The sequence below is a fragment of the Stegostoma tigrinum genome, chromosome 5 (genome assembly GCF_030684315.1).
Source record: "Stegostoma tigrinum isolate sSteTig4 chromosome 5, sSteTig4.hap1, whole genome shotgun sequence".
Lineage (NCBI taxonomy): Eukaryota > Metazoa > Chordata > Chondrichthyes > Orectolobiformes > Stegostomatidae > Stegostoma > Stegostoma tigrinum.
This window is the reverse complement of record NC_081358.1, coordinates 90,770,772-90,793,865: the sequence shown is the minus strand read 5'-3', so window position 1 is coordinate 90,793,865 and position 23,094 is coordinate 90,770,772. Positions and strand designations below refer to the sequence as shown.

General features: G+C 40.9%; 1 protein-coding gene across 1 annotated transcript in view; it reads right to left on the bottom strand.

Moving 5' to 3' along the window:
- The window catches only part of tmem67 (transmembrane protein 67), a 151,494-nt gene that overhangs the window by 14,950 nt on the left and 113,450 nt on the right, over nt 1-23,094 (bottom strand). The window contains exons 22-26 of the mRNA XM_048529274.1: nt 19,602-19,742; nt 13,986-14,066; nt 13,745-13,861; nt 6,067-6,183; nt 5,868-5,972 (exon numbers count right to left, since the gene is read on the bottom strand). Coding sequence (XP_048385231.1) covers nt 5,868-5,972; nt 6,067-6,183; nt 13,745-13,861; nt 13,986-14,066; nt 19,602-19,742 — 561 coding nt within the window. The remainder of the gene's footprint in view (nt 1-5,867; nt 5,973-6,066; nt 6,184-13,744; nt 13,862-13,985; nt 14,067-19,601; nt 19,743-23,094) is intronic.

Sequence of the window (23,094 nt, the reverse complement as noted above, 5' to 3'; positions counted from 1 at the left end):
GGTTGCAGGAACAGCAACTCATATTCCGCTTGGGAACCCTGCAGCCCAATGGTATCAATGTGGACTTCACAAGCTTTAAAATCTCCCCCTCCCCCACTGCATCCCAAAAACAGCCCAGCTCGTACCCTCCCCCATGGCATCCCAAAACCAGCCCAGCTTGTCCCCGCCTCCCTAACCTGTTCTTCCTCTCACCTATCCCCTCCTCCCACCTCAAGCCACACCTCCATTTCCTACCTACTAACCTCATCCCGCCTCCTTGACCTGTCCGTCCTCCCTGGACTGACCTATCCCCTCCCTACCTCCCCAACCATACTCTTCTCTCCACCTATCTTTCCCTCTATCCATCTTTGGTCCGCCTCCCTGTCTCTCCCTATTTATTTCAGAACCCTCTGCCCAACCCCCTCTCTGATGAAGGGTCTAGGCCCGAAACGTCAACTTTTGTGCTCCTGAGATGCTGCTTGGCCTGCTGTGTTCATCCAGCTTCATACTTTGTTATCTTGGATTCTCCAGCATCTGCACTTCCCATTATCTCTGATATCAACTGAAGGGAACGGCTGCTTTTGATCCACCCTGTCACTCTCCTCATAACGTTATACTCTTCTAAAGGATATCCCCTCCCCCCCAAAAAATTCTCTGCTCCAAAGTAGACAGCCCAAGCTTATCCAACCTTTCTTCAAAATTGAAATGGTCCATCTCAGGCAAAGTCCTGGTGACTCTCATCGACACCACCTGCAGTGCAATTACATCCTTCCGAGAATGCTGTGACCAAAATTACACACAGTACTCCAGTTGTAGTTTAATCAAAGTACTGTATGGCTCCAACATAACCTATATAACTCTCCAGAGATTTGATTTGTCAGCTTTACATACAGCAAGCCTCTGGTGCAGACAGGAGGCTGAGGATCCTGGCTGCTCTGTAGTCCCGTTGGTGGTTTTGCCATCTTGCAACACTAAATTCTTCAGTTGTCCAAATGCTGCATTGGTGCAGTAGAGTCAATGTTGGATTTCATCCTCAATGTTGCTTCACACCAATTGTAGGCTTCCAAGGTTTGGCAAATTATCCACCTTGTCCAGGGGCTAACCATGACATTTGATGGTTGGGGACACTGTTGTGTGGCAGAAGCAGGTTCGTAGAGAGCTTTCATTTTCTGGATGTTTGCTCTGAGGCTCCTTTTCTCATGAATATGTCAGTGATGGTTTGTAGCTCAGCCTCTGTGCGCACACAGACATCATCTGCGTGCTGCAGGCTAATAACAGAAGTTGGGCCGGTCTTGTTCTGGCCTAAAGGCGTAAGTCGAATAATTCCCATTTATCCTGTAGGTTAGCTTCACTCCGGCAGGAAGCTTCATGGAGATGGGGTGAAATGTTGCAGCAAGCAAGATGGAGAAGAGTGTTGGTGCGTTGATGCAACCCTACTTGGTCCCAGACTGCACTTATATTGGATCAGTGGTGGATCCATTCGTGAGATCACAGCTTGCATGTCATCATGATGCAGCTAGAGAGTGGTGATGAATTTCTGTGACAGCTGAATTTGAGGAAGATATTCCATGATCCACACATTCTAACTGTGTTCAGTTCTAGTCTCGCACTTGTAGGAAGGATATTATTAAGCCAGAGAGGGTATGCAAGCAATTTACCAGGGTGTTGCTGGGAATGGAGGGTTTGAGTTGTAAGGGAAGGTTGGATAGGCTAGGTTGAGGGTGACCTTACAGAAGTTTATAAAATAATAATGGGGTGTAGATAAGGTGAATAGCAGGTGTCTTTTCCCTAGAGTGGGGGATTTCAAGACTAGGAGGCATATTTTTCAGGTGAGAGGAGAAAGATTTAAAAAAGACAAGAGGGATATTTTTTTTACACAGTGGAGTGGTTTGTGTTTGGAATGAACTTCTATTGGAAGTGCTAGATGAGAGGATAGTTAAAGCATTTAAGACATTTAGATAAGTACTTGAATAAAATGTTGGGTGGGATATGACTGAAGCACAGGCAAGTTGGTCTCGTTTAATTTGAGATTATGGTCAGCATTGACTGGTTGGACTGAAGGGTCTGTTTCCACGTTGTATGACTCTGTGACTCTGCCCTATGCCTGGACTGATAAATCTTGGAACCTCCTTTAGAACAGTACTGTGGGTGATCCTACACTCCAAGGACTGTAGCGCTTCAAGAAGGTAGCTCACCACACTTTCCCTAATTAGTAATGAGCAATAAGCACTGGCCTAGTTGGTGCATCCTCATCCATGAATAAATTAAAATTAACCATAAATTGAGGAGGGTAAGTCCACATCCTGGCAGCAAATTCTCAAAGCTTAAAGGCATTAGACAGCAGCTGCCCAAACCTTCCAAATCTACAGAGCAAAATCCCACCAGCCAGCTCCCAGAGGTCAGTTCTGCACATAGTTGTAGTAGAAGACAAAGGAAGAAGAAAACATACTGAAGGCAAATAAGTGAAGCATGATTACAAATAACTCAGCATTTTCATGAATATATTTCTACCTGTTGTAATTGTAGTACAACTTTGGCTGGTTTAGTAATACCCACTGAAAGAAGAAGCAGCCTCTTTCAATGTCCCAAAGATGTAAGGAGTTCTAATTGCCAAAAATTACTGATTTCTCAATTCTTTGAACTACAGATAGCTTCAGATGTGACAGATTATTGAACGATGACATTAAGCCCCACAGGGAAGGAAAACATCTCCAGTGCCTTCTTATCACCTTATCTATCTGTCCTTTCACCTTCACAGTCCTGTGCACATGCAGTCTAAAGTCCCCCACTTCCTCTACTTTTCTGGGTACCTTCCTGCTTATTATGTTTGCCCTTGCTTTGTTTCTCCTAACATCTACAAACATTCAATGCGTCTACCACCAATGCTCAGAATCAGCAGTGTACACTTTCTACAAGATGCATTGCAGAAATTCACCAGGAATCCTTTGACAGCAACTTCCAAACCCACAAACACCACCATCTAGAAGGACAAAGGCAGCAGATACATGGCAACACCACTGCCTAAAGTTGCCCCCCAAAGTTATTCACCATCCTGACTCGAAATACTTTTCTTCAGTGTCATTAGGTCAAAATCCTGGAATTCCCTCCTGAATCGCATGGTGGGTGTACCTCCAACAAATGGTCTTCAGCTATTCAAGGAGGAAGCTTGCCACCACTTGCTCAAGGGTAGTTAGAGTTAGACAATAAATGCTGGCCAGCCAGTGACACCCTCCTCCTGTGAGTTAATTTTTTAAAAAATGATCTTGTCTTGCTGCTCTTCCCTTTGGATGCTGTGTGGAATTTGCTGGGCTTTCTGACAAATTTTTAATTACTGTCTCCTTTTGGATTGCCTTTGATTTAAGCAATGTCACAAGGACTCCAGTGACTGTATTCTCCATGCGACTTCTATGAACAGATAATCTGTGGGGAAAGTCAGAAAGATAATGTAGTATTATTAATGAAATCTCTGAGCCCTCACGGACATAACGAAGGAATTAGACTGTTAATGACCTCACATACTATGATTTGGAGACTTTCTAAAGAGGTCACTGCCTTGTCTTGGTAAAGAACACTGAGGTAAGTAAACTTATTCAATTATAGGGTGGGCAACCAATGATTTTTGCAATATTAGGAGTACATTTCTGTTCGTAAACTACTATGAATCAACCCCTCCTAGACAAGGAAATGTTTCCTCCCACATCACAGCTCATGTACTTGCATACTTACATTTCAATGGGAGATTATTGCAATTGTCTTCCACTATCTTCTAGAACTTGCTGTAAATGTGACTGCCAAATGAGAACTTCAGGTTGTACTGCTAGGTTCCTTGTTATCGTACCACCTGTTGAGATTACATGACTCGAAGAATCGGAGCACACAATACTCCTGACAGTGTGAGGCCATCATTTCAAATCTGCATTTTTGGGCAATGACTGACCTCCTGAGGCAATGCAAATTGAAGGTAACAACGCTTAATCAGTGAAGGCATGACTACTGCAATTAACCTAGCAAGGCCTCAGAATCAAAGCAGTTAATTCTGACCCCAGTGGCAAGGATGACATACAGCTTCTTACCATTTCTGTTGAGCCCTTTCATATCAATAAATGTGCCCACTTTTGATCCAGTGCCCAAATATCTGAAGATTCCCATGGCCTTGTTGTCTTCACACCCTCCTTAAGTAGCAAAGTTACCACCTCCTGTCAAAACACCCTTCAAAAGCTCCAACTTCACTTCAATTCATTTGAAGTCCCACCCAACTATCTGCAACTGCCCCCTTCATAGTGACCCCACTCCCTCAGTGAATCAGTACACTGATGCCAATCCATTGACTTAAGTTGCCTTTTTTCCCCAGGATGCCATGAATTCCCTTGTGACAAGTCCTTGACTATTATTGCCCTAACCATAAGAATTGACCACAGTCCACTTGCTGAACTGACATCCCAATAGCACCCTGACTGATATGCCTGTAATTCCTGGACCTGTAAGATTGATCATGGCCTAATCCTGAATTGCAAGGACATGGATCCATGGACTCCTACTGGATCAAGTGCCTGACTGACCATGATCAACATCTAGGACTGTAATCAAATGACCCCCTTAAATGACTGTGGCAGTAGCTCCTGCCTGACTGAGGTGGTTCCATCAACTCCTCTAATTCCTCTTTAGCTCACAAAGTACTGTTCCCTTTGACTTTCAGTCATCGCCAGTTATTAGAAGCCCATGCAATGTGTTTGCCATATAAGCTGCTGACATGTGCAGAATCTCTGATGTTAGAACATCATGATGTCACACTGTGACAAGTCCACACCCTGCCTGACTGTTGCAGTTACTCTTCAATACTTCCACTACCACAAGCTGCCTATTTTTTCTTCTTCATTGAACAGCAAGCTAAAGCACAGAGGCTGGCAGGCTGTAGCTCAGTACTCCAGATCTTGTGTGCAAAAAAAAATGTCACCCATGGAGGCTGAATACCTTTTTGTAAGTGCTGAAGTCAGTTTACAAGCTAGGACCCAGCATCAAAGTAGATAGCTGAAGCCCTGAAGTAGTGACTGAGTTGCTCCAAGACCAAGTGTGATGATGTGGTGATTCTGGTGGTTTGCTGATGCCAAATTGTGTGAATGTAGGGGTAATGAGAAGAGTAGTCAAGGACTTTGCAGGAATGTTGTGCCAAAGAAGAAAATGTATAGAAATTGGAGATAAATAACAGGTCCAAGCATTCTGTGAATTGAAAGAGATGCAGAGACAAGTGGCCAGGTACCCGATCTTGTTTACCTGTCAGTTATTGTCTATTAGGTTTCTCACTGGTGGAGAGGAAAATTGCAAGTGTAATCCGTAATAGAGTAAGTTAAGATATTGATGCAATGAATTAATACACGAAGACAATCTAGTTGGCATTCTGAAATCACCATTTAAGGCTTTAAGGTAAAATCAGTGAATTTTCCTCAATATAAAGAATCTGATTTCTTTGTCTTGCCCTATTCAGTCACCTTGCTCATTATTATTCTTGCCATACCAGGGAGGGAAAATTCTATCTAATCTAATTCAAGCTTTCTTCTTTGGAGCTCCCAATTTATACAGGTGAAGGGCCTATGGGGCACTGCTTGGGGTTTGACTTGTATTTTGGTGGATTTCCAGTCAATGCATCAAAAGCAGTGCTTTAATGAGCCAAGCACATCATTTTCCAAATAATGATTTACAAAAATTAATAACTTACAAAAATATCTGTATGGTAAGCATGTAGCAATCAGGATTCTGTTCAGATATATAAACCAGTTATCAACCTAAAGTAATTATTTTATCATGACAAATATAAACATAAAAGTATAAAACTGGCTGATGGATTACACTGTTGTCACTTCCAGAGTAGATAAATGTAATAGATTACTCACATGATCAATGAACGAAGAAAGAAATTTATTCGTAGTATTATAAGCTTTCATCCTACATTCAAATAAATCACTAGTTTGATTCAAGAGGCGATCAGATTCATTTCTCTGTAAAATTGGATCAAAATTTAGGAACATATAAATGACTCTCTAAACTGTATCTAGAAATGTATTAAAGAAGCATATTAATTGCTACTCAGACCCAATGTAATGGCTCTCGAATCTTGTCATATTTCTCTCTGATCTTGTTTGTGATGAATATCTCAAATGTCTCAATGTCAGTATTCGGAATCAAGCCTCTTTGACTACAAAGGTTTTCCTGTGAAGGAATAGTCATCAAAATAGCCATATTTAAAATTAATAGAGTTCATAAAAAATATTTTGAATAATTTATAACAAATAATCCTAACAAGAGTCCGATAGCCTTTAAATTTATAAAAAAAAGTCTCAATCTAAACAGACAAAGTCAAAGATGCTGCCATACCTGCCAAGTTTTTACAGCAATTTCTGCTTTTTTGGCACCTTCCTTTAATTTATTGACATCAAGTGTGGGCTGATACAATAGTAATTGACCAGATTAGATTTATCCTATTTGTCATGTGTGGAAAGGACTTGGGTAATTATCCACAATGTCTGGTAGATGCCAGTTTGTGATTGTACTGGAAAAGCTTGGCTAGAGGTGTAGCTCATTCCTAAGCACAAGTCTTCAGTGCGACTGCTGAATGTTGTTAGGGTCCTTAGCCATGCTGTGTCTGGTGCATTTTGCCATTTCTTGATATTACGTGGAGTGAGTTGATTGGTTGAAGACTTGCTTGTGTGATTCTGTGAAACTCAGGAGGGATCCAGAATGGGGCTTCTGAGTACAAATGCAAATATGACTGTGTAGTGGTGTTGTTGCAGGAGTAGTGATGCAGCATTCTAGGTATTGCTCTGAGGTTCCAGGTTCAAATCTTGCCATGACAGATGGTGGAATTTGAATTGCATAAATCTGGAATGTAAAGTCTAATGATTAACTATAAGTCAAGTGTTGTAAGAACTCATTTGGTTCACTAATTTTCATCAGGGCAGGAAATCTGCCCTTACCTGATCTGGCTTATATTTAATAGCAGACCCACAGCAATGTCATTGACTTTTAATCTGATATAGCCGACAATCTACTTAATTCTATAAAATTACTCAAAAAGTCTCAACACAGGAATGAAATTGATCAGGCCATCTGACCTAAGCACCAGAAATGACAATGGCAAACTCAAGCCCTGTTGACACTATAGAGTCATCCTTACTGGTATCTTGGAGGTTGTTCCAAGACTGGTACAGCTGCTTCGCTGAATAGTTAAGCAAAAATCTGACATAATCATATTCACAGAATCATACATCATGTGTCACCATCCGCATGGCATCACATGTTTCAAACGTGGGCAAGGAAATCTTCCACTGACTGCCACATATCACCCCCTCAGCTGAAAAATCTGTACTCCTCCATATTGAGCATTCTTTGGAGGAAGCATTCAGGATGGCAATGGAACAGAATATATTCTTGGTGGGGAGTCTTTCAGGATGCTACCAAGAGTGGCTTAGCAGCACATCTACTGATCAAACTGGATAAGACCTAAGGCATATAGCTGTGATTGCAGTGCGATTTCACAAGCTTCAAAATCTCCCCTCCCCCATGGCATCCCAAAACCAGCCCAGCTTGTCCCTGCCTGCCTAACCTGTTCCTCCTCTCACCTATCCCCTCCTCCACCTCAAGCCACACCTCCATTTCCTACCTACTGACCTTATCCTGCCCCCTTGACCTGTCCATCCTCCCCGGACTGACCTATCCCCTCCCTACCTTCCCACCCATACTCTCCTCTCCACCTATCTTCTCCTCTATCCACCTTCAGTCCGCCTCCCCCCTGTCCCTATTTATTTCAAAATCCTCTCCCCAACCCCCTTTTCTGATGAAGGGTCTAGGCCTGAAATGTCAGCTTTTGTGCTCCTAAGATGCTGCTTGGCCTGCTGTGTTCATCCAGCTATATCTTATATAGCTGTGAGACTGAATCTACAACAGGTGGTGAGGAAGCCAACCAGAGAGATGAACATAGTTGATCTGATCATCATGAATTTGCCTGTAGGAGATACATCTGTCCAAGACAGTGCTAGTAAGAATGATCACCATGTCGTTCCTATGGAGACAAAGTCTCATCTTCACATTTGGAATACCCACTATCATGCTGTGTGGCATTACCGTGATGCTAAATGGGACAGATTTTGAACAGATCTAGCAATTCAGAAATATGCTTTTATGTAGATGTGGATCATCATCAGCAGCTTTCATAACCACCGGTCAGGATCAAGAAGTGCTGTAGACACTTTTTAACTTGGAATTTTAAAATGTATTCTTTTTAAAAGAGGGCTAATTTGCTCAGTTAGCTGGTTTGCGATACACAGTAATGCCAATTTCTGCACTTGCTGAGGTAACGATGGAGGACTTGCCTCCTCAATGTATCCCCTTACCCTGAGGTGTGGTGACCCTCAGGTAAAAACCATCACCAGTTATTTATCTCTAATGTGTGCAGCCCTATTGTCCTTTGGGACTATGGCGACTTTACCTATTTAATTGAACCAGGATGGTTGCAGATTAAATTTAACTGTTTGTTTGGAGGGAGAAGTAATAGAATTTCACACATACTGAAGTCAAAACAGACTGGAAAGATAACAAGGAATTGATAACAGCAAGACACCCCTGTGGATTATCCCAAACTAGACACATTTTGAGTTTTTCCCTTTAATGAAAACACAAGCACAGTGGTTTAAAGAAGCAATTTCAACATCACTGGAGTGGGCGAGTAGGACTGATTGCTCATGTGTGTATCAGCCTGAGCTCCAGCCTGCTTTGAATATCATGGTCAAAGAACTATCCTCTTGTTAATCCTTGTGTAAAGATGCTCTGTCATGTTGAGCATTGAAGTCAGCTAGCTAGCAGCCAGATCAAAGGAAAACAGGAATGTTGAAATTCAATCATACTTAAGAGGAATTACAACTACAGAATCTCAGACAGTCTGCAAAACTAAGGATTGTCAAATCAACTGTGCAACTAGTAATATCAATGCTACCAGTAAGCTCTGACTGCAATAGCTGGAACATTCAATTATCTGCTCTTCATGAATAATTCAAAGATTGATCTGTATATTTGATTATATTAATGTTTATCCTTTTGGACTCATCTCTAATTTTGAATCTGTGCATATTCGTGTTGTATTTGTTAACATTTCTTTTTGTATGTGGCAAGTAATAAATTCACTCTTTTTGTTAATTTAAGAAACTCTGATTATATCCCCTGCTGTTAAAACATAAGTTCATTTGGGCCTGGGTAAGGATTCTTTTCAAATTAACCTGTTGCAACCAACCAAGGGGGTTCATGTATAAAGAAATGGAGCTGGTTTAACCATCTTCAATAAGGAGTTTAACAGCTTGGGATATCTTGGTTCGAACTCAGAACCATTTTGGCAACATCATGCCTGGTATTTCTCTTAATCCGTTGTTAAATCAAGTCAGGGGATCAACCCTGGTTCAGTGAAAATTTCAGGAGGGCATGCCAGAAACAGCATCAGGTATACCTAAAATTAAGGTGTCAACCAAGTGAAACTACAGCACAGAACTGCTTATGTGTTCACTAGCATAAGCAGCAATTGATTGTCTTGGGATCAATTTTACAATCAATGGATCAGATCTAAGGTCTGCAGTCCTGCCACGTCCAGTCATGAACAGCGGTGACAATTAAACAACTCACTTGAGAAGGAGGCTCCATAATAATGTCCTTTTTAATAACAGAGGAATCTCCCATATTAATTTGAAGACTGGAGCACTTGCAACAATTTTCAGTCAGAAGGGTCAAGTGGATGACTTATCTTGGCCCGTTCTGGTGATGCTCAGCATCACAGATACTAGTGTCCGGCCAATTCATTTCACCACACAATGTGTCAAAAATCAACTGAAGGCACTTCATACTGCAAAAGAGACAACGTTATAGCAGTAATATAGAAGACTTGTGCTACAGAACTTGTTTTGCCCTATCAAGCAGTTCCAGTACAACTACAATGCTGGCAAACACCTGACAATGTGTAAAATTACCCAGGTACATCTTGCACACAGAAATCAGAACAATCACTATGCCATCTGTCTAATCTCAAACATCTATAAAGTGGTGTAAGAGATCACCAACAATGCTAATAAGCAGCACATGTTTAGCACTAACCTGTTTACTGATGCTCAGTTTGGGTTCCATTAGCGCTACTCGGCTCCTGACTTCAATTCAACCTTGATTCAAACATGCACAAAAGGACTGAACTCCATAAGAGAAGTGATATTGACATCCAGGCAACATTTGACTGACAGGACAATGTGGAAAATTGCGCAGGTATTTCTTGCACGCAACAAGCAGGACAGATCCAACCAGGACAACTACAATGCCTTCAGTTTACTCTCAGACATCAATAAAGTGGTGTAAGAGATCATTAACAATAATAATCAGCAGCATGTGCTAAACACTAACTTGCTCACTGATGCTCAGCTGGGGTTCCAGCAGGGCCACTCAATTCTTGCCAAACTGGAGTCATTGGGAATCAGGGGATATATCTCTCCATTGGTTGGAATCATACCTGGCACAAAAGAAGAGGGTTGTGTCTGTTGGAGATCAATTATCACCGTAACAGTTCCTCGAGGAGAGTTCTAGGGCCCAACCATCTTCAGCTGCTTCATCAATGATATTCCTTCCATGATAAAGTCAGAAGCAGGGATGTTTGCTGATGATTAAACAATGTTCAGCTTTATTGACAGCTCCTGAGATACTAAAGTCGTCTTGTCCAAATAGAACAATATCCAGATGAGACCCAATCTTGGGCTGACAAGTGGCAAGGAATACTCCCCCAACACACAGCCAGGCAATGACCATCTCCAAAAGAGAGAATCTAACTACTCTTGATGTTCGATTACATTACTCTCACTGAATCTCCCACTGTCAACGTCCTGCAGGTTACTTTATTGCCCAGAAGCTAAATTGGACTAGCTCTATGAATACAGGAAGAGGTCTGGAATTAGGAATCTTACAGTAAGTAACTCATGGACAACTAAGGATTGGCAATAAATGCTGACCCAGCTAGTGAAGCCCACATTCCCTGAATTAACCGAAAAATGTTTCATTTAAATCTGCAGTAGTGTGCTAGGCTCCCTGATAATCAAAACCTTTGCAGCATCCTTTAATACTATAAAACATTAAGCCCTTCATAGAAGCATTATAACACTAAATCAAAAATGAAAAGTTTGGTCAGTGAGGTAGGTTTTAGAATCGTCCTAAAAGAGGAAAGCAAGATAAAGAGGCAGCGAAATTCTTGAATATATGAATTATGAGCAGCAGGAGGCCGTTTAGCCCCTCAAGCCTGTTATGCAGGAATTTTTGGGCACAGTAACCAGGCAGCTGATAAAAATGCTACCAACACTAGAATGTTTAGAAACAGTTTTGCTCAAGAGCCTAGAATTTGGGCAAAAGATAGTAGATATCTTCGAGGATTATGTGAAGCTTGAGGAGCTTACAGTGATGGGAGGGTCCCGGACATGGGGCATTTAAAAACAAGATGGGAATTTTAAATTTGGATACTGTAGCATCTTTCTAGGTCATCTAGAAGAAGGATGATGGATTAATGGGTTTTAGTGAGTTTACACATAGGTAGTATGGTTTTGGATGACCTCAAGTTTATGGAGGGTGGCACATGGAGGCCGGCAGACAATGCCTTAAAGTAAACAGGTCAGAGGTAGATTAAGTACGGATGAGTGTTTCAGCAGCAGATGGTTGAGATGGTGCAGAGTTGGTGATTTTGCAAAGGTGACTATAAGTGGTCTTTGTGATGCATGGATAATTCAAAGCTCATTTGAATATAAACAATGCACAAAGTTTCAGATAAAGGAAGGGGAATGGCATGAAGTCATGATACTCATTTGGAGCTTTGTGTTAGAGGTAAGATGGATTGAATGGTCTCCTTCTGTGCTATCATTCTGTGATTTCCTTTGCAGTCAAATATGACTTCAAAGTTGTAACAGCCTACTTCACCCTCTGATGATCACAAAAGAGAGGGCTGGAGTTGGCGGCATGGAAGCAGATTTATTGTAAGGAATTGAAGAGAATTAGTAGAATTTTACAAGGCACCATCTTTGCTTAGTGGGTGGCCATAAAATTCCCCAGGTGGCTTTTCTACCATCTATCTCCCTACTCCCGACATATTTGAAATTTGCAAAATTTTTGCTGAGGCCTAGGTAAACCTACCGGTCCTCACCACAATAAATAACTGACCAATTAATAGCCTCTTAAATAGCTGCTACCAACCCCACTGCAATTTTGACGCTGTCAGGGGGAGGTCAGGGATTGAGGCAAGTTGGTGGAAATTGGAGGGGAAGCACTGTTCCTCACACCCAGCCCCAATGCTAGTTTGCAGCACCTCCTACTCCTATGTTTTCACTTCTCCTAGCCTTTCAAACCTGATGCTCACTGCTCTGGCCCACGTCTGGCTCTCCAGAGCACTCAATCTAGTTTCTACCACTGGTTTCCCACAATTACTAGATCTGGTTCATAGCATGAAGAAGGGAGAGGCTACAGACCCATCAGTGGCTACCACCCTCAATGATACTGCTCGCATTACAGAGGTACAGGCAAAATATATTGGACAATATCTCTCAGAAGCAAACCTTTTCCTGGGAAAGGGATTGAATTCTTGCCTCCAACTACTTCATTCTCAGTTGAGCATTAAATGGTTGTGCCTCTGCCTATAGTGGCAGGGATGCACTTTGGTTATAGGGTGGACATCTGTCCTGTCGTTTTCTGTCCAATGGCTTCAGTCTTCTTAATTTATAATTGGCGGACATTTCTGCTCATTCTACATTCCAGTCTGAGCTGAGTTAGGTCATAACATGGCAGACAGGGTTGGAGTGTAAGCAACTTGAGCACTCACATGTAAACTATGTTGATCAGAGGTCCAGTTGATGAACAGTATACATTTTTCAAATTCTCTCATGAGATGTGTGCATCACTGACGACAGCAGAACTTCCTACCCACCCTGAATGGTCCTTGAACTGAGTGTTTTGCTAGGCTATTTCAAAGGGCTGTGAATTGTTAATCAAATTGTTGTAGAACTGGGATCACATGGAGGCCAGACTGTTTTGGGCCAACAGATTTTTCCCAAAAGATATTAATGAAATGGATGAGTTTCTTGAAACATTGGTGGTAATTTTATGGTGACTATTAACATTATAAAGATTAGCTTTACATTCCAAATTTACTGCTTAAATTTAAATTCCATCAGCTAACACAGTGAGATTTGAATCCATAGCCCCAAAGCATTATCCTGGGCTGCAGGATTACTGGTCTAGTGATAGAATCACTACGCATTGTCTCCCGGTCATATGTGTAATTATAACAAAACATAATATGTAACATTACATGTTTGATGTTTCATAATTTTTAAGGAAAAGGCAACAGTTTGCCAGCAATTTAGAAGGTTAAAAGTAAAAAAAAATCTTTATGAAAAGAATCTGAACAATGAATCTGAATTCCATAAAGTAGGTATATTTGAACCCCTTTGTAAATTAAAAATGGATTAATTTAGATTGAAATAAATACATTGATTACAAAAACCGAATAGCTTAAAATAAACTCAAAACATGTTGGAACACACAAAAGCTTATTCACTGAAAGAGAAAATGCACGTTAATGTTTCAGATAGAAACTTTACATCAACTAAATTAACCACTTCTCCATTTTCAGAGGGAGATATTCGTCCATTTCCAGGTTGTTTAGCTTTTACTTTGGTTTTCTAAATTATGAGTATCATACAACAAGTTACCATACCGCTTCTCTCTTTAGATTGAGGTTCATTTCCTCCATGTTGGTGTCTGCATGACCATGCACAGACCTACCATGGATGTAATATCCAAAACATCTGTGTGAGAAAATCATCACAGATATCTGAAAATGAAAATGCAGAACAAGACTAGATAGCTAGTTTCAAATTGCGAAAAGCAAGTTTTAAAAAAATGATAACACTTCTACCAAAGAGGCAGAATTAAAATATTAAAAATGTAATACTCACATTACTTATTGAGCATACATCAATAAATTGACTTATTCTGTCTTCTACAAATCGTTCATAAATAGCAGTACAGAACACCATCTATAAACAAAATACATATTTTTAACTATTAGAAGTTATATTTCAAAATGATCACAAAAGTACAAATCTTTATTGTCGTACTTTGTCCTGTCCTGTTTACAATTGGGCTTATATCATAAATATGACAGTAACTTATTTAATTGAAATTTCAGTAATTCAGATAGCAAAATCCAGGAAGAGAGATAATTTCATACTTGAACACTTACAAAGAATTATGATTAACTTCAATTTTTTTTCATTCGTGGAATGTAGGTGTCATTGTTTAGGCCAGTGTTCATTTCTCATCTCTAAATACACTTGAGAGGGTGGAGGTGAGCTGCCTTCTTGAATCACTACAGTCCATTTTATGTTGGTACAATCACAAAGCTTTTATGGAGGGATTTCCAGCATGTTAACCCAACAACACAGAAGGAATGGTGATATATTTCCAAGTCAGGAAGGTAGACCGAATGGAGATAATCTTGCAGATAGTACTGTTTCCATGTATCTTCAGCACTTGTCCTTCTCAATGGTCGCTGTGGGTTTGGAAGGTTTGGTGAATTTTGTATTGCATCTTGTAGATGGTTAACAGTGCTACTACTGAGTGTCAATGCTTTATCGTGAATATTTACAATATATTGCAGGGCGGTGGAGCTGGCCTCACAGCACCAGAGACTTAGGTTCAATTCCACTCTTGGACAACTGTCTGTGTGGAGTTTGCACGTTCTTCCCATGTCTGCGTGGGTTTCCACTGGGTGCTCCAGTTTTCTCCCACAGTCCAAAAATAAGTAGGCTAGTCGGATTAGTCACAAGAAAACCAGGGTTACAGGGATAGGGTGGGGTTGGGTCTGGGTGGGTGCTCTTCAGAGGGGCAGTATGGATTCGATTTACTGAATGGCCTGATTCCCCACTGTAGGGCTCCTATCCTATTTTATCTTAATCGCTTGGATGTGAAAAGTGAATGTACCATATTAAGTTTGCAGATGACACAAAAATAGGTGGGAAGGCAAATGGTGAAGATGGCACAAAGAGTCTACATAAGGCCAACAAAACAAAGAACAAACTAGCTGCCACATGTTAGTAAGAAGGGCTTTGCAGGGATGACAGGGCTGTTTCTGCAGTTGTCTTTTCCAGTGCTGAGGTCATGCCAGGTGACCCATCTGGTTTCAATTCTTTGAGACTTTGCAGTGATTGGTGCAAGTGAATAGCTTGCTAGGTCATTTCAGAAGGCAATTAAGAGACAACCACATTGCTGTGGGTCTGGACCCACATGGAGACCAGAACTGGTGAGTATGTTAGTGAATCAGATGGGTTTGTCCAACAATCGACAATGATTTCATGGTCATCGTGTAGATTCTTAATTCCAGATTTTTTAAATTGAATTTAAATTCCACCATCTGCCCTGATGGGATTTGAGCCTGGATTCCCAGAATATTACTTGGCTCTCTGGATTACCAGTCTTGATTACTAGCGATAATACCACTAGGTCATTGAATTCCCTTAGTTAGCATGAGTTAACCTTTTGAGCTTTCCCAGTTAACTGACCATGAATCAAGGGGGTCCAAGGCCATTCAGAGAAGTTTCACCATATTGATCCTAGGGTATGAGGACCCTCTTATGAGGATAGGCTGATTTAGTTGGGCCTCATGCATGGAATTTGAAAGGATGAGAGATGACCTTATTGCAACACGAAAGATTCTTAGGGGACTGGACAAGGTAGATACTGAAAGATTGATTTCCCCTTGTGGGAGAGTCTAGGATTAGAGGCCATTATGGGTCACTCTTTTAAGATAGAAATGAGAAGAATTTCTTCTCTCAAAGGTACTGAATCCGTGGAATTTTTTCCTGCAGAGGGCTGTCAATAATAGGTCACTATGTATGCTTTTTAATAAGTAAAGAAATCAAAGGCAATGGGGAAAAGAAAGAAGAGTGGAGTTGAGGATTATCAAAATAGGTATGATTTCATTGAATAGCAGAGCAGATTCAATGGGCTGAATGACCTACATCTCATGGTCTTACTGAAGTAGGCTGAAATGTGTTCCCAGATGTTGTTTGTCAAATCCCAATTCTTAAAAATAATCCTCTAGAATGAAATCAAAGCTAGGGAATTGTTTTGCTCTTTCATCCACACATACGTACATATACTCACAAAATGAAGCAAGACAAGACTGGAGAGGTAACAGTGATATCAGTTACCCGACAACCTTTGGAAAAATTTCTGAGGGACGGAATTAATCTCCATTGGGAGAGGCAATAATTGATCAAAGATAATCAGCATGCCTTTGTTAGGGGAAGATCACTTTTGACAGGTTTGAGTTTTTGGAGGAGGTGACTATATAGACGAGGGTAGTGCCTTGGATGCAGTGTACGTGGGCTTCAGTAAGGCTTTTGACAAGGTCTCACATAAGAGACTAGTTAAGAAGATAAGAGCCCATGAAAACAGGGCAATTGGCAAATTGGGATGCAAAATTGGCTTAGTGACAGGAAGCAGAGGGTGACGGTTGAAGGTTGTTATTGTAACTGGAAACCTGTCTCCAGTGGAGTATCACAGAGTTTAGTGCTGGCTCCTTTGTTGTCTGCAGTATACATTAATGACCAGATTCCACTGCACACCGGAGAGTCCTCTAATTGGTGCATGATGACGTGTCCAAGAGCCACTGTTTTTAGGCAATGGGTGGCACCAGACACAAGCTTGATGTCCACCACTGTGCTGCTTGCCACTTTCTGAGGCAAAAATATTTCACTACCCAGCAGCCCAGAATTGTCAGGAAAATATAAAGGTCAGATATTTTGTCATCAGCCTGTTCTGGAGTGGGCCTCCTGGCTCAGAAGTAGGGACTGCCATAAGAGTCCTTGCCAACCCAGGTCTCTTTTCTTTAAAAAAGTCAACTTTTATTGACATGTTATGATGCACCTCTGGAGCAAGTGGGAATTGAATCTCAGCTTTTTGGTCCAGAGGTACCAGTGCACCTCAAGAATCCCTCACAACCTGAGTCTCCTTTTTTATTCTCTTTTTCATATCCAAAAGTGTTGTCACACACAACCAATGGCTATGTTGTGACCACCAAAAAGGTGAGGGAGAAGTAGGGAGAGGGCTAAATACAAATGTATTTGGAAGGGGAGGTAAAGCACTCTATTTCCTCAGGTGCCCACCTTTCTCTAAAAGCATCAAGTGTATTGATGGACATTCCTTGCCAATTGCAGCCAGGCACGAATGTAAACTAGGCCTCTTTTTAAAAAAAACATTTCTAATCAGACATGTTATTTCATACCACTGAAGCAACCGGGACCTGAACCTGGGCTTCCTGGCACCCCTGCTTGGATAGAATTCCACATTGCTCAGCATGGTGGCTCAGTGATTAGCATTGCTGCCTCACTGCGCCAGGGACCTGGGTTTAATTCCAGCCTCGGGTGACTGTCTGTGAGGAGTTTGCACATTCTCCCATGTCTATGTCGGTTTCCGCCGGGTGCTCTGGTTTCCTCTCAGAGTTCAAAGATATACACTGGCCTTGCTAATTTGCCCATGGTGTCCAGGGATGTGTAAATTAGGTGGATTAGTCATTGGAAATGCAGGGTTAAAGGAAAAGGGTAGGGGGATGGGTCTGGGCGGGATGTTCTTTGGAGGGACGGTGTGGACTTGGCTGAATGGCCTATTCTATACCGTAGGATTCTATAATATCTATGATGATATCTATGACATGTAGGTAGAAGATTAGATCAGTAAATTTGCAGATGACTCACTAAATCAGGGAGGAACCACAGGATGATGTACAGTGGTTCGTTAGATGGGCAGAAAAATCACGGATAGAAGTTAATCCTGAGAAATGTACCGTGATGGATTTTGGAAGGACCGACAAGGCAAAGGCAATGAATAGTAGGACGTTAAGAAGTTGTTGGCGTGCTTGTTCATCAGTCATTAAAGGCAATAGGACAGGTGGTTACGGTGATCCATAAGATATAAGGGATATTATTGGTCGAAATAAAAAACACAAGAACAAAAAAGTTGTGATGGTGCTGTTTAAGTTGTTAATTAGGCCACAGCTAGAGTACTGTGTGCACTTCTGATCACCAGGTTACAAGAAAGATGTAAATGTATTAGAAAAACTGCAGAGGAGATGCACCAGGATGTTACCTGAGTTGGTGCGTTTCAGCTATAAAGAGAAACTAAATAGGGTGGGTTCTCCTAAGAGGACACAAGTCTGTGAGGGGATCTGATTGACAAAATTACAAAATTATGAGGGGCATAGAGAGGTTACATCTCCTCCTAGTATAGGAAAGAATAACAAGGGTTATAGATTTTAAGATTAGGTAAAAGATTTAAGGTAAAAGCAGGAGGTTTAGATGGGATTAAAGGAAGAGCTTTTATCACCAGAGGTTGGTGGGTATTTGAAACTCACTGCCTGAAAGGGTTGCGGAAGCAAGTACCATCACAACATTTAAAAAGATTATCACTTGAAATGCCATAACATATGAGACAATGGGCCAAGTACTTTAAAATAGGAAAAGTGGAGATAGATGCTTGATAACTGGCGCAATCTTAATGTGGTGAACGGCCTCCTTACCTGCTGTAAAACTATCACTGTCAGTTACAGTTTTGGTAAATCAGTTCATGGGAGTTACAACTTCCCACAGGTCAGTATCTACGATTAGTTGCTTTGGTAGGCCCATGTGAGACAGAGAAGGAGAGTCTATGGCAGCCCTCCTTGTCTTCCCCTGTAGGTCAAATAGCAATTAACTAAGAACCTCTGACATGTACATTTAAGTAATTCAACCAGCTCCAATTTTGGAAGAAGAGTCTAGACTCGAAACGTCAGCTTTTCTGCTCCTCTGATGCTGCTTGGCCTGCTGTGTTCATCCAGCTCTGCACCTTGTCCCAATTTTAGTCATGTTCAACCCTGAGACAAGGACAAGTATTTCAGGATCAATAGCTGATCTTGGTGCAATAATTAGAAGGTCTTATGGTAGCAGCGTGGCTTTAACACCTCCCCCAACCCCTAATTCCTGCCCCTTAAGGTTTCCATTGTCAGGTCATGTGGTAATTAAAAGCATTTTAGCATAATGAATCTTTATGTTTCACTTTGACCAGAGCTGGCTGACAGCAAAAGCTCATCTCCAGACTCTTGAGCTGGAATATCCACACAATGCAACTTCTGGAAGTATGATCATGTGATCCGCTGTGGCTATTTTATGAGTTCTTCAAGGTTGTCTGCTTATAAAATGAAACAGAATTTATGAATAAAAATACAGAATATAGGCTTTTTTTGAGATTTCTCTTCGTGCTCTCTGGCTATTATATGTGTGGACATGTTGTAACACCCATCTGGTGCACTAATGCCTTTTAGGGAAGAAAGTCTGTCACTTTTACCTGGTCTGGCCTACAAGTGACTCAGACCCACAACAATGTAGATCACTCTGAACAGTCTTCTTGAATGGTCCCGCAAGCCAGTCAGTTCAAGAGAATTTAGGGATGGGCAACAAATGCTAGCCCTGCCAGTAATGCACAGATCTGAGTAAAGAAGAAGAAAAACTAAAATCACAGCTTAACAACATTCCCACCTGAATGAGACCAATTGTCAACCAAATAGTACTGGCCATGCCAAATCTCAGTATACGGCTTGATGGTACAACATCGCTCTCAGCAGTTCTTTTTAATTGAGAATAAGGATCCATTGAAGTCAGATTTTCAAATCCAACAACCTGAAAACAAGAAAACAAAATTATTACATTTTCTCTTCATTCTAGGCTATATTATATTACAGTAGTATAACGTAGTCAGTCAAAAATCTAAATTTAAGTTTGAACAGAGAGTACACCAAAGTACAAAACATTATGCTTGAAAAAAGTACAACCATAGCAAAACCTACAAAGTAATCTTGCAATAAAGTTCGCAATGGAGAAACCAATCCAAAACAGAAACAGGTATTCATATGGTAGAATTTATCTTCCTGCCCTTGAAGATCAATTAGCAGTAAGTTTAATCGCTGATTTCACCATGTATTTTATTCATGGAACGCGGGTATCACTTCTAGACCTGTGCCTGCTCCAAAGTGGCCTTGAGAATGTATTGATGAGACACTTTCTTGGGCCAATGAAATCCATGTGGTGTGGATACACTTACAGTTCATTTAAAACCTCGACAATATGGTTTTCTGCTTGCTGTCCACAAACCCCTTCCTTAGCCATGAGGAAGGAATATTATATAATGCGGTTGACAATAATGCTTATATATGCCACAAGTGATATGCCTGCCTTTGAGGAGCAAAAAGACAGAAGAATTACCTCTTAGAGTAGTTGTTTAGTCTTTTGTAGGCAGGTGGCATTCTCCTTTACATTAGAGCAGCAGTGTCAAGATCAAATTGCTGTCTGTGGCTCAATAACTCTTGTCTTGTATTTCTATAAAATGTCTTGGGATTTATTTCTGTGTGAAGTCACCATTTAAAATTAAATTATTGGATTTATTCATTATGCCAGGCACAAGAAGAATCCTATTTCTGAACATTACCAATATTATTCTCAGGTCTTGTAACTAGCTTCATCTACCTTGTGGTAAGCAAAGAATAAAAAAAATTCTGTCAAAGTTATGTTCCTTATCGCAATCCAGTGACTGTTGCTGGAGTGTACCCGGGCTCTTGGGAGATGACAAGATCAATTTTCACTGTGATGCCCTCCGTGTTGAAAACATTGCCTCAATTTACTATCTAAGCCCTAAAATGAAGGGTTAACTCTTCAGTAATGTAGAAACTGATGGCTTCTGCAGAACCATACCCTGTAAAAGTCCGCAGTACTGATTTTTGAGTTTGTTGCATTAATGGTATATTTGATTTCTGGTGACAATGCATCTCACATGCATTTCTGTCAGGCCTCTGGACTGTCTTCAAGTTGTTCGGCATATTCTGACATAAAAATTTAAATAAAGCTACAAAGTTTTAAGTACAGCCAGTATTATCCAACACCTCTTCTTTATCAATTTTTAGCACACCTAGTATCTCGATTACTCCTCTTTCTCTATGAATGGTCAACTTGTATTTCATGGTAAAGACAGATATAAAATAGTAATTAACTATCTCGACCACTGGGACTTGGAAGCAGAAGTAGGCAATTCAGCCAACTGAGCTTGCTTCGCCATTCAATAAAATCACTGTGGATCATCTACATTTAGCTAATTTTCTGCATTATCGCAATATCCTTTCGTGCAATTGTTACCAAGAAATTGATCTCTGTCTTGAAAATACTCATTGACTGAATATCCACAAATCTCTGGGATAGGGAATTCTGACGATTTCTGATGATCTGTGGGAAGAAATTCTTCCTCAACTCAATCCTAAATGGCTTGGCCTTTATGCAAAAATGTGTCCCTTGATTCTAGGCACCCATTTAGGAAATGGTAAGACCATATGACCAGAAGATACAGGAGCAGAATTAAGCCATTTGGCATATCGAGTCTACTCTACTATTTGATCATGCCCGAAATGTGTTTCAACTCCATTCGTCTGTCTTCTTCCTGCAAAACTTGATCCCTTTAATCAAGAACCTATTTATATTTGTATTAAATGCACTCAGTGGCTTGGCCTGTACAGAACTCTGCAAAAATGAGTTCCACAGATTCACCACCCTCTGGCTGTAGAAATTCATCCTTATCTCCATTCTAAAGAGCCATCCCTTCATTCTGAGGCAGTGCCCTTGGGTTCTACTCTCTTCCACGAGTGGAAAATTCTTCTTCATGTCCACTCTATCCAAGCCATTCAGTATTCTGTAAGTTTCAATGGGATCACCAACACTGTGCCCCCACCCCGTCCTTCTAAACTCCATCAAGCACAGACCCAACGTCCTCAACCTCTCCTCAAATGATAAGGCATTCAGCTCCAGGATCATTTTTGCTAACCATCTCTGGACCTTCTCAAATGTCAGCACATCTTTCCTGAGAAATGGAGCCCAATATATTGCTCACAATATTCCAAATACGTTCTGATCAAAGCCTTACATAACCTCAGCAACCTTGCTTTTGTACTCCAGAATTCTTGAAATGAATGCTAACATTCATTTGCCTTGCCAACTGCAAAATGAACCAACTACATGTTTATCTTAAGAGAATCCTAGAGGCCCCTTGTGCTTCAGAAATTGTTTAGATCCCTAGCTGCTATCCTGGAAAAAGATCCTTTTATCGCCACTCTCTGTCCATGCAGGTACCTTAGGGTGAATACCAAAGGCTGTTATCTCATTTGGGTTCTGTGGGGCACCTTGCCAAAGGCTTTCTAGAAATCTGGAATTGAATAAGATGTTTGCTAGGCCACAGCTGGAATTTTCTGTTCAGTTCTGGCATTGCAGGAAGGATATAATTGCTCTGAAAATAAGTTTAGAGGAAACTTTCAAGAATCTTTCCAGGGCATGGAAACTGCAACTATGATGAAAGATTGGAAAAGCTTAGGACCGAAGAGACTGAGATGTAGCTCAGTTGAAATGTACAAAAGTTTGAGGAACCTAGATGGAGTAGACAGGAAAGATCTGTTTCCCCTCATAGAGAGGTAAATTACTGGGGCACAGATTTAAAGTGATTGGTAGAAAGATTAGAGAGGACAAAAAATTAAACATTTTCATTCACAGCATGGTTGGTATCTGGAATTAGTTGCTGAATTTAGCTCTGAATGCAGAGACCTGCAACTTGTTTAAAAGGTACTCTGATCTGCTCTAACCTGTAAGGCTACAGAACAGGTACTGGAAGATTGGATTCGAATGGGGGAGTAGAACTTTTTTTTGGTCAGCGCAGATATGATGAGTGAGTGGCCTCTTTCCGTGCCATAATTTTGCTATGGTTCCATGGTCTTTAAAGTTCCTATTATCTTTTTTTAGCAGTTCTTTGACAACCATTAACACAATAATTCTGACTCAGCAATTTGCTCAGGGATTGCTGATGCCTCAACTAAAATGGTACAGGACCTGGTGCCTTTAAGTGTATGTATAGAATGCTTGCACCTACCACTGGCTCCATGCAAGAGTGTGAAAACTAATATAGATATCTTCAGAAAAGGAAAGAAAATGTTGGATAAAGTGG